At 47.8% G+C, this 12,224-nt stretch overlaps 1 protein-coding gene across 1 annotated transcript in view; it reads left to right on the top strand.

Moving 5' to 3' along the window:
* Nucleotides 1-12,224, top strand: part of LOC125281913 (neuroblastoma breakpoint family member 6-like) — a 29,137-nt gene that overhangs the window by 3,513 nt on the left and 13,400 nt on the right. Inside the window, exons 4-14 of the mRNA XM_048215821.2 lie at nt 855-906; nt 1,725-1,840; nt 3,682-3,733; nt 4,495-4,670; nt 5,782-5,833; nt 6,594-6,769; nt 7,881-7,932; nt 8,693-8,868; nt 9,980-10,031; nt 10,789-10,964; nt 12,076-12,127. Of these exons, the coding sequence (XP_048071778.2) occupies nt 855-906; nt 1,725-1,840; nt 3,682-3,733; nt 4,495-4,670; nt 5,782-5,833; nt 6,594-6,769; nt 7,881-7,932; nt 8,693-8,868; nt 9,980-10,031; nt 10,789-10,964; nt 12,076-12,127 (1,132 nt within the window). The remainder of the gene's footprint in view (nt 1-854; nt 907-1,724; nt 1,841-3,681; nt 3,734-4,494; nt 4,671-5,781; nt 5,834-6,593; nt 6,770-7,880; nt 7,933-8,692; nt 8,869-9,979; nt 10,032-10,788; nt 10,965-12,075; nt 12,128-12,224) is intronic.

Below are 12,224 nucleotides of genomic sequence, written 5' to 3'. Positions count from 1 at the left end.
GGAGGTCATAGTGCTCCACATGTCTGCTTCCTCCCTGAGGGAACACAGCCCTTGGGGCAGGAGGCAGCATCCACCAGTGTTAGATCCCGGAAAGGAGACTGTGACAGGAGGCAGCTAGTTAGTGTGCTAGGATCCCCGCCTAAGTGGGAGGTTCCCGGACTCAGCCAAGTCTGTATGAACTGTGGGTGAGAGAGTGAGGTTTACTTCGTCCATATCTGTCTCCTCATCTGTAATGTATATGAAATAACCTGTTGTCACTGTAGTGAGCAGATAAGGAAAATTCATGAATGCACTTCAGACAAAGTAGAGCCCCTGACCGTGTGGAGTTGGATGAGGAACTTGATGCAGTAGGACTTGGAGGTGGGAACGCTGTTTAGACTGGAACATGTTTCCTAGATGACCCCTCAGTAACACTGGAGCCCACGCGGGGGCCCATGAAGTCCCCAGTGGTTGGATGTGGGACAGGGTGGTTGTCCTGTCCTCAGGACAAGGAGGAGGCTCTATGTGAGAGCTGTGAATGCACAGAGAGCCTGTGCCTGTGGCGCGACTCGTGGCACGCTGCTAGACACGGTGTGCAGAAGCCAAGATTGAAACTGGACAAGCATCCCCTGATATGGACAACAAGAGACAGTAGAAGCTGTTGCCCAGGGTCAGTGATGCTGATCCTCAGAATCAGAGACACACTGCCTGATGCATCAGAAAGCCATGCCACAGCAATTCTTAAAGACAGTGCCCTAAATGCAGTGGATGCCTAGTCATGCAAGGACACTTATGTCTCTCGGGCCATAGAGGCCACTGTGTTCATAGTGGTGATGTGGGAATAGCTGATGGGACATTTCTGAATTTATTTGCAGAAAATTATGATGAGGAGGAGGATGAACATGAAGAAGAAACACGGACCCCCAGGTGACAATGAATGTTCAGGAACCGGTAATGTGTGGGTAAAAATGGACAGGGTCTCAGAAAGAAAAGGAAGTGAGGTCAAGAGAGTCACAGATGTCAGATGCAAGGATTAGCAAAACTATAGGTGGTCAGCAAAGGACGGCCCTGTTGCCTGTTGTCTCTGTGGTGCTGTAAACCAAGATGTATTCACCAGCCTCGGGACTCCCCGTATGGACACCATACCCATTCTTTCCTGTGACTGGACACCAGGAGGAGATGCGTATCTACTTCCTACACAGTTCTGTAAGGGCCTTGGTAGGAAGGTGACCAGCAAAGGAATTGGTACACAGACACTAGCAAAATTAACCAGCAAGAGAAGTAACTTACCAAAACCAAACACGTGGGGTGTCATGTGACACTATTAATACAAAGGTGCCTAGCAGCCACACATTTCTGCAGTCTGCAGTGACTCCAGAGCTGTAACCACTTGGTCAATCTATGTTAAAGTCAACACGACTCAGGCACGTGGTGGCTGCCCCGGGCGTGGTCTCCATCTGTGCTTCAATCCGTGACTGTACCATACTGGGGTGGTAGAGTCTCATTCCTCGTCAGCCCTGCTGTGGGCAGTGCTCTGCGTATCTGCTGCTGCTACTCTCCCCTCATCCCCCATCTTGGCAGCCACACTTTGCCTCTTGTAGGATGGATAGCTTTTTCCCTCTCCAGGCGATGGCCCTTTGCTTCTAGTGACCATTCCCTATAACTCCCATCAAAACCAGCTAGGAAGCCATGATGTCTGATCCCCCCTGTTTGATCTGTTGTCATTCCTGTCTCACCCGGCACAGTGTGGAGCAGGAAGAAGTCGAAAAGAAGGAAGTCCTACAGGACAGAGTGGATGACTGTGATTTGACCCCTTCAGTTCTGGAAGAAGGGTGTGACAGCGACCAGTCTTACAGTGATGGTGAGTTCCCATTTGAAGAACAGGAAATTGGCTCTGCTCTGGATGGAGCAGTCCCATACCAAAGGGGATGAAAGTCTATGTGGTTCCCCAGGTAGTGTCCCTATTCCTTGTTCCTCACATCCTGTGTAGACTCAGAGTCTTAATCCCCATAAGTAGATCCTATCCTTACAAACTGTTGTGATCCAGGCTGTAGGACTGTGTTTGATATAAGACATTCCATGAGTCAGCGAGCTTTGCTCAACTCCTGTCTAAGTCACAGTACTTTTATGTCTGGGCCACTGTCAATCACTGCTCTCAAGGTGGCCCTGCCAGACTCATATACCTCTCCAGCCCAGGCACAGGAGGTCACTTCCAGACCTCCTAATTTTCACTGTATCTCTTTTTTTTATATAATGATATTTTTGATTATATTATGTTAGCCACCATACAGTACATCTCTGGTGTTTGATGAAAAGTTCGATGATTCATTAGTTGCGTATAACACCCAGTGCCCTCCTTACTACCCATCCCCAGCTTATCCCATTCCCCCACCCCCCTCCCCTCTGAGGCCCTCAGTTTGTTTCTCAGAGTCCATAATCTCTTGCTCCATTCCCCCTTCTGATTACCCCCCTTACTTTATGCCTTTCTTCTCCTACCGATCTTCCTATTTCTTATGTTCCACAGATGAGAGAAACCATATGATAATTGTCTTTCTCTGCTTGACTTATTTCACTTAGCATTATCTCCTCCACTACCATCCATGTTGCAGCAAATGTTGAGACATCGTTCTTTTTGATAGCTGAGTAATATTCCATTGTATACATGGACCACTTCTTTTTAATCCAGTCATCTGTTGAAGGGCATCTTGGCTTCTTCCATGATTTAGCTACTGTGGACAATGCTGCTATGAACATTGGGGTGCATATGGCCCTTCTCTTCACTACGTCTGTATCTTTGGGGTAAATACCCAGTGTGAAATTGCTGGATCATAGGGTAGCTCCATTTTTAACTTTTTAAGGGACCTCCACACTGTTTTCCAGAGTGGCAGTACCAACTTGCATTGCCACCAACAATGTAGGAGGAATTCCCTTTCTCCACATCCTCTCCAACAACTGTTGTTTCTTGCCTTGTCAATTTTTGCCATTCTAACTGGTGTAAGGTGGTATCTTAGTGTGGTTTTGATTTCAATTTCCTTCATGGCTAATGATTTTGAACACTTTTTCGTGTGTCTGTTAGCCATTTGTATGTCTTCAATGGAAAAGTGTCTATTCATGTCTTCTGCCCATTTTATGATTTGTTTATTTGTTTCTTGTATATTGAGTTTGAGATGTTTTTGTAGAACTTGGATACCAGTCTTTTATTTGTAGTGTCATTTGCACATATATTCTCCAATTCCAGGGATGCCTCTTAGTTTTTTTGACTGTTTCCTTTGCTGTGCAGAAGCTTTTTATCTTGATGAAGTCCCAGAAGTTCATTTTATCTTTGGTTTCTCTTGCCTTTGGAGATGTGTCATGAAAAATGTTGCTGTGGCCGATGTCGTAGAGGTTGCAGCAACCCTCTTGGAAGCAGTCGGGTTCTTCGCCAGGATCTCGGGGGAAAAGAATCAACTTGTTGTTGGCATAGACTCAAGACAGGATGCTGTGATGATGGCCTGTCATACCAGGGTCACTTGTTTAATGGCTTAAGAGAGCAATGCCAGTGATTGCTTCCAGGGCCCTCCTAAGCCCTCCTGGATGAGTTCTCTCACGGTTGCCTGTTTTCAATCTCCTTCTGTTGCTCTCCTGTGCTACATGGGACCTAAGAGTGGGCATGTGTGAAGGGGAGTCTGCGTCATGTAACTCTTTCTCTTCCTTTATTTGCAGAAAACGAAATTGATCAGGAGGGACCGAAAGGACAAGAGTCAGTTGCCCCCAGGTAATTCTGAATACTTGGGGGCTGTGAATTCAAAAGTGGCACCCAGGGAAAAGCAGAAAGTGCTGAAGAGAACTATATTATCTATTCAGTCGAGGACCAATTATCCATTTTCACCATGTTTTCTGTTTTTTTTGTGGTACTTGGATTGCTTGCCATTTCTTAATTTCTTCTCTAGTTGAGTAACCCACAGTCAGCTGACCCAGGTAAACTAATATGTCCCAGGGATCGCTGAGCTCGCTCATTCTGTCCTCTGTGCTTTATTGAGAGATGCATGTCTTCTTTCTGCCTGTTAGATTTATCATGTTGACATGTGTTCCTAGCAAGAACATATCACAGCGAGAAGACAAACATACACTATCGTGCCAGATATTGAGAGAATGAGGCCTTCCTGGATGAGATAGCTGGGACAGTCGCTTGGCCACTCCATGCAGAACTGGATGCCATTTGACAGCAAGGGGGAAAGCCACCATTCTGAGACTCTGTATGTAGAGAGTCATGACTGGATGGCACAGAGATAATTGAGGCTCCTTCCTCACAAGCTTGCTGTTTGGCCTGTGCGCTGAGCACTTACTGTCCTTTCTATCTGCTGCTCCTGTGACAAACAGAGCTTGTCGCACTCAAACAAGAAGAGTTGTTTCTCTCTTGTATGGGTCAGCCTCTCTGCTTTCTTGACCATTCCTTTGTCCCTTCCATCAAAGCCAGACAGGACATAGGATTTCAGATCCCTCTCAGGTTAATCTTCGGTTGTCCCCACCCTGCAGGCTCAGCGGGCAGCTGCTAGAGGTGGTAGAGCAGGTCGGCTCCCGGGACTCTCCGGATAATCACAACGTGACATATTCAGTTCTTCCCGAGCTGTCTGACTCCTACCAGCCTTACAGAAGCGCCGCCATCTTCTCACCTGAGGACCTGGAAGTCTGTTCCTCTCTAGAAGTGGCCAGTGAGTACTCCATTGTCAAGGTGATAAAGCTCCAACCGGACACCCACATAGATCTCCTGTTCTTTGTACCCCAGACCTCTGCTGTGCCGAGAGAGGTCATCCCTGTGGGGAGGCCTTGTAGAGACATATTGATGTGAACTGGGCTCTAGGATTGAGTTTGAAGCACAGATGTCAGGTGTGTCAGGGAGCTTTGCTCTCTTCCTAGTCCCAGCGCATGCCCATGTCATGTTGGCTTCTCTGTCAGGTCATTGGGCCACACTCAACTCACCTGAGCAAGATGGGCGCAGAAGGTGTCTGTCAGACCTAATTTGGATGAAACCTCTCTTCTCACCTTCAATAAGCTCTGCGTTTCATCTCTGAGCCAGGTCCTTTACGAATCTATGCCTGCCACTGTCAGTTGGCATTCTTGTCCAGGGTTAACTGGTTTTGCTATTCTAAACCCCACTTGTCTCTCTCCTTTGATGCCTGACAGCCTTGGCAGGCTTTCCTATATCTTTGGAGGTGTCACTCCCCTGGTGCGTTCCCTTCCTTTAGTCTGTCTCTTCGTTTATCTTCCCTCATCTCAAGTTAGCTGAGAAGCAGAACTGGACCAATGTTATCGGACAGTGTATGTTTCTCTTGAGCCGCGCAGGATCCTGAAACACACGTACGCCATGAAAGGCCCCAGTATCTATGCAGCCTTGAAGATTGTTCTGCTTTGATGGTGTACAGATTCCATTCATGGGTTTAATCTCAATGGCTTCTTCCTCTCAACCATTCACCAACAGCATTTCAGATGACAAAAGCCTGAATATTGCAGCAACCGTCTAGGAAGCAACCGGGTTCTTCCCCAGGATCTCGGGGGGAAAAGAATCAACGTGTTGTTTGCATACACTCAAGACAGGATGCTCTGATGATGGCCTGTCATACCAGGGTCACTTGTTTAATGGCTTAAGAGAGCAATGCCAGTGATTGCTTGCAGGGCCCTCCTAAGCCCTCCTGGATGAGTTCTCTCACGGTTGCCTGTTTTCAATCTGCTTCTGTTGCTCTCCTGTGCTACATGGGACCTAAGAGTGGGCATTTGTGAAGGGGAGTCTGCGTCATGTAACTCTTTCTCTTCCTTTATTTGCAGAAAACGAAATTGATCAGGAGGGACCGAAAGGACAAGAGTCAGTTGCCCCCAGGTAATTCTGAATACTTGGGGGCTGTGAATTCAAAAGTGGCACCCAGGGAAAAGCAGAAAGTGCTGAAGAGAGCTATATTATCTATTCGGTCGATGACCAATTATCCATTTTCACCATGTTTTCTGTTTTTTTGTGGTACTTGGATTGCTTGCCATTTCTTAATTTCTTCTCTAGTTGAGTAACCCACAGTCAGCTGACCCAGGTAAACTAATATGTCCCAGGGATCGCTGAGCTCGCTCATTCTGTCCTCTGTGCTTTATTGAGAGATGCATGTCTTCTTTCTGCCTGTTAGATTTATCATGTTGACATGTGTTCCTAGCAAGAACATATCACAGCGAGAAGACAAACATACACTATCGTGCCAGATATTGAGAGAATGAGGCCTTCCTGGATGAGATAGCTGGGACAGTCGCTTGGCCACTCCATGCAGAACTGGATGCCATTTGACAGCAAGGGGGAAAGCCACCATTCTGAGACTCTGTATGTAGAGAGTCATGACTGGATGGCACAGAGATAATTGAGGCTCCTTCCTCACAAGCTTGCTGTTTGGCCCGTGCGCTGAGCACTTACTGTCCTTTCTATCTGCTGCTCCTGTGACAAACAGAGCTTGTCGCACTCAAACAAGAAGAGTTGTTTCTCTCTTGAATGGGTCAGCCTCTCTGCTTTCTTGACCATTCCTTTGTCCCTTCCATCAAAGCCAGACAGGACATAGGATTTCAGATCCCTCTCAGGTTAATCTTCGGTTGTCCCCACCCTGCAGGCTCAGCGGACAGCTGCTAGAGGTGGTAGAGCAGGTCGGCTCCCGGGACTCTCCGGATAATCACAGCTTGACATATTCAGTTCTTCCCGAGCTGTCTGACTCCTACCAGCCTTACAGAAGCGCCGCCATCTTCTCACCTGAGGACCTGGAAGTCTGTTCCTCTCTAGAAGTGGCCAGTGAGTACTCCATTGTCAAGGTGATAAAGCTCCAACCGGACACCCACATAGATCTCCTGTTCTTTGTACCCCTGACCTCTGCTGTGCCGAGAGAGGTCATCCCTGTGGGGAGGCCTTGTAGAGACATATTGATGTGAACTGGGCTCTAGGATTGAGTTTGAAGCACAGATGTCAGGTGTGTCAGGGAGCTTTGCTCTCTTCCTAGTCCCAGCGCATGCCCATGTCATGTTGGCTTCTCTGTCAGGTCATTGGGCCACACTCAACTCACCTGAGCAAGATGGGCGCAGAAGGTGTCTGTCAGACCTAATTTGGATGAAACCTCTCTTCTCACCTTCAATAAGCTCTGCGTTTCATCTCTGAGCCAGGTCCTTTACGAATCTATGCCTGCCACTGTCAGTTGGCATTCTTGTCCAGGGTTAACTGGTTTTGCTATTCTAAACCCCACTTGTCTCTCTCCTTTGATGCCTGACAGCCTTGGCAGGCTTTCCTATATCTTTGGAGGTGTCACTCCCCTGGTGCGTTCCCTTCCTTTAGTCTGTCTCTTCGTTTATCTTCCCTCATCTCAAGTTAGCTGAGAAGCAGAACTGGACCAATGTTATCGGACAGTGTATGTTTCTCTTGAGCCGCGCAGGATCCTGAAACACACGTACGCCATGAAAGGCCCCAGTATCTATGCAGCCTTGAAGATTGTTCTGCTTTGATGGTGTATAGATTCCATTCATGGGTTTAATCTCAATGGCTTCTTCCTCTCAACCATTCACCAACAGCGTTTCAGATGACAAAAGCCTGAATATTGCAGCAACCGTCTAGGAAGCAACCGGGTTCTTCCCCAGGATCTCGGGGGGAAAAGAATCAACGTGTTGTTTGCATACACTCAAGACAGGATGCTCTGATGATGGCCTGTCATACCAGGGTCACTTGTTTAATGGCTTAAGAGAGCAATGCCAGTGATTGCTTGCAGGGCCCTCCTAAGCCCTCCTGGATGAGTTCTCTCACGGTTGCCTGTTTTCAATCTGCTTCTGTTGCTCTCCTGTGCTACATGGGACCTAAGAGTGGGCATTTGTGAAGGGGAGTCTGCGTCATGTAACTCTTTCTCTTCCTTTATTTGCAGAAAACGAAATTGATCAGGAGGGACCGAAAGGACAAGAGTCAGTTGCCCCCAGGTAATTCTGAATACTTGGGGGCTGCGAATTCAAAAGTGGCACCCAGGGAAAAGCAGAAAGTGCTGAAGAGAGCTATATTATCTATTCGGTCGATGACCAATTATCCATTTTCACCATGTTTTCTGTTTTTTTGTGGTACTTGGATTGCTTGCCATTTCTTAATTTCTTCTCTAGTTGAGTAACCCACAGTCAGCTGACCCAGGTAAACTAATATGTCCCAGGGATCGCTGAGCTCGCTCATTCTGTCCTCTGTGCTTTATTGAGAGATGCATGTCTTCTTTCTGCCTGTTAGATTTATCATGTTGACATGTGTTCCTAGCAAGAACATATCACAGCGAGAAGACAAACATACACTATCGTGCCAGATATTGAGAGAATGAGGCCTTCCTGGATGAGATAGCTGGGACAGTCGCTTGGCCACTCCATGCAGAACTGGATGCCATTTGACAGCAAGGGGGAAAGCCACCATTCTGAGACTCTGTATGTAGAGAGTCATGACTGGATGGCACAGAGATAATTGAGGCTCCTTCCTCACAAGCTTGCTGTTTGGCCTGTGCGCTGAGCGCTTACTGTCCTTTCTATCTGCTGCTCCTGTGACAAACAGAGCTTGTCGCACTCAAACAAGAAGAGTTGTTTCTCTCTTGAATGGGTCAGCCTCTCTGCTTTCTTGACCATTCCTTTGTCCCTTCCATCAAAGCCAGACAGGACATAGGATTTCAGATCCCTCTCAGGTTAATCTTCGGTTGTCCCCACCCTGCAGGCTCAGCGGACAGCTGCTAGAGGTGGTAGAGCAGGTCGGCTCCCGGGACTCTCCAGATAATCACAACGTGACATATTCAGTTCTTCCCGAGCTGTCTGACTCCTACCAGCCTTACAGAAGCGCCGCCATCTTCTCACCTGAGGACCTGGAAGTCTGTTCCTCTCTAGAAGTGGCCAGTGAGTACTCCATTGTCAAGGTGATAAAGCTCCAACCGGACACCCACATAGATCTCCTGTTCTTTGTACCCCTGACCTCTGCTGTGCCGAGAGAGGTCATCCCTGTGGGGAGGCCTTGTAGAGACATATTGATGTGAACTGGGCTCTAGGATTGAGTTTGAAGCACAGATGTCAGGTGTGTCAGGGAGCTTTGCTCTCTTCCTAGTCCCAGCGCATGCCCATGTCATGTTGGCTTCTCTGTCAGGTCATTGGGCCACACTCAACTCACCTGAGCAAGATGGGCGCAGAAGGTGTCTGTCAGACCTAATTTGGATGAAACCTCTCTTCTCACCTTCAATAAGCTCTGCGTTTCATCTCTGAGCCAGGTCCTTTACGAATCTATGCCTGCCACTGTCAGTTGGCATTCTTGTCCAGGGTTAACTGGTTTTGCTATTCTAAACCCCACTTGTCTCTCTCCTTTGATGCCTGACAGCCTTGGCAGGCTTTCCTATATCTTTGGAGGTGTCACTCCCCTGGTGCGTTCCCTTCCTTTAGTCTGTCTCTTCGTTTATCTTCCCTCATCTCAAGTTAGCTGAGAAGCAGAACTGGACCAATGTTATCGGACAGTGTATGTTTCTCTTGAGCCGCGCAGGATCCTGAAACACACGTACGCCATGAAAGGCCCCAGTATCTATGCAGCCTTGAAGATTGTTCTGCTTTGATGGTGTATAGATTCCATTCATGGGTTTAATCTCAATGGCTTCTTCCTCTCAACCATTCACCAACAGCATTTCAGATGACAAAAGCCTGAATATTGCAGCAACCGTCTAGGAAGCAACCGGGTTCTTCCCCAGGATCTCGGGGGGAAAAGAATCAACGTGTTGTTTGCGTACACTCAAGACAGGATGCTCTGATGATGGCCTGTCATACCAGGGTCACTTGTTTAATGGCTTAAGAGAGCAATGCCAGTGATTGCTTGCAGGGCCCTCCTAAGCCCTCCTGGATGAGTTCTCTCACGGTTGCCTGTTTTCAATCTGCTTCTGTTGCTCTCCTGTGCTACATGGGACCTAAGAGTGGGCATTTGTGAAGGGGAGTCTGCGTCATGTAACTCTTTCTCTTCCTTTATTTGCAGAAAACGAAATTGATCAGGAGGGACCGAAAGGACAAGAGTCAGTTGCCCCCAGGTAATTCTGAATACTTGGGGGCTGTGAATTCAAAAGTGGCACCCAGGGTAAAGCAGAAAGTGCTGAAGAGAACTATATTATCTATTCGTTCAATGACAAGTTATCCTTTTTCACCATGCTTTCCGTTTTTTTGTGGTACTTGGATTGCTTCCCATTTCTTAGTTATCTCTCTCATTGAGTAACCCACACTCAGCCGACCCAGGTAAACTAATATGTCGCAGGGATCACTGTGCTCGCTCATTCTCCCTGTGCTTTATTGAGAGATGCATGTCTTCTTTCTGCCTGTTAGATTTATCATGTTGACATGTGTTCCTAGCAAGAACATATCACAGCGAGAAGACAAACATTCACTATCGTGCCAGATATTGAGAGAATGAGGCCTTCCTGGATGAGATAGCTGGGACAGTCGCTTGGCCACTCCATGCAGAACTGGATGCCATTTGACAGCAAGGGGGAAAGCCACCATTCTGAGACTCTGTATGTAGAGAGTCATGACTGGATGGCACAGAGATAATTGAGGCTCCTTCCTCACAAGCTTGCTGTTTGGCCTGTGCGCTGAGCGCTTACTGTCCTTTCTATCTGCTGCTCCTGTGACAAACAGAGCTTGTCGCACTCAAACAAGAAGAGTTGTTTCTCTCTTGAATGGGTCAGCCTCTCTGCTTTCTTGACCATTCCTTTGTCCCTTCCATCAAAGCCAGACAGGACATAGGATTTCAGATCCCTCTCAGGTTAATCTTCGGTTGTCCCCACCCTGCAGGCTCAGCGGACAGCTGCTAGAGGTGGTAGAGCAGGTCGGCTCCCGGGACTCTCCAGATAATCACAACGTGACATATTCAGTTCTTCCCGAGCTGTCTGACTCCTACCAGCCTTACAGAAGCGCCGCCATCTTCTCACCTGAGGACCTGGAAGTCTATTCCTCTCTAGAAGTGGCCAGTGAGTACTCCATTGTCAAGGTGATAAAGCTCCAACCGGACACCCACATAGATCTCCTGTTCTTTGTACCCCTGACCTCTGCTGTGCCGAGAGAGGTCATCCCTGTGGGGAGGCCTTGTAGAGACATATTGATGTGAACTGGGCTCTAGGATTGAGTTTGAAGCACAGATGTCAGGTGTGTCAGGGAGCTTTGCTCTCTTCCTAGTCCCAGCGCATGCCCATGTCATGTTGGCTTCTCTGTCAGGTCATTGGGCCACACTCAACTCACCTGAGCAAGATGGGCGCAGAAGGTGTCTGTCAGACCTAATTTGGATGAAACCTCTCTTCTCACCTTCAATAAGCTCTGCGTTTCATCTCTGAGCCAGGTCCTTTACGAATCTATGCCTGCCACTGTCAGTTGGCATTCTTGTCCAGGGTTAACTGGTTTTGCTATTCTAAACCCCACTTGTCTCTCTCCTTTGATGCCTGACAGCCTTGGCAGGCTTTCCTATATCTTTGGAGGTGTCACTCCCCTGGTGCGTTCCCTTCCTTTAGTCTGTCTCTTCGTTTATCTTCCCTCATCTCAAGTTAGCTGAGAAGCAGAACTGGACCAATGTTATCGGACAGTGTATGTTTCTCTTGAGCCGCGCAGGATCCTGAAACACACGTACGCCATGAAAGGCCCCAGTATCTATGCAGCCTTGAAGATTGTTCTGCTTTGATGGTGTATAGATTCCATTCATGGGTTTAATCTCAATGGCTTCTTCCTCTCAACCATTCACCAACAGCATTTCAGATGACAAAAGCCTGAATATTGCAGCAACCGTCTAGGAAGCAACCGGGTTCTTCCCCAGGATCTCGGGGGGGAAAGAATCAACGTGTTGTTTGCGTACACTCAAGACAGGATGCTCTGATGATGGCCTGTCATACCAGGGTCACTTGTTTAATGGCTTAAGAGAGCAATGCCAGTGATTGCTTGCAGGGCCCTCCTAAGCCCTCCTGGATGAGTTCTCTCACGGTTGCCTGTTTTCAATCTGCTTCTGTTGCTCTCCTGTGCTACATGGGACCTAAGAGTGGGCATTTGTGAAGGGGAGTCTGCGTCATGTAACTCTTTCTCTTCCTTTATTTGCAGAAAACGAAATTGATCAGGAGGGACCGAAAGGACAAGAGTCAGTTGCCCCCAGGTAATTCTGAATACTTGGGGGCTGTGAATTCAAAAGTGGCACCCAGGGTAAAGCAGAAAGTGCTGAAGAGAACTATATTATCTATTCGTTCAATGAC

Source organism: Ursus arctos, unplaced genomic scaffold (assembly GCF_023065955.2).
Source record: "Ursus arctos isolate Adak ecotype North America unplaced genomic scaffold, UrsArc2.0 scaffold_12, whole genome shotgun sequence".
Taxonomy (NCBI): domain Eukaryota; kingdom Metazoa; phylum Chordata; class Mammalia; order Carnivora; family Ursidae; genus Ursus; species Ursus arctos.
This window is presented reverse-complemented; position numbering and strand designations above follow the sequence as displayed.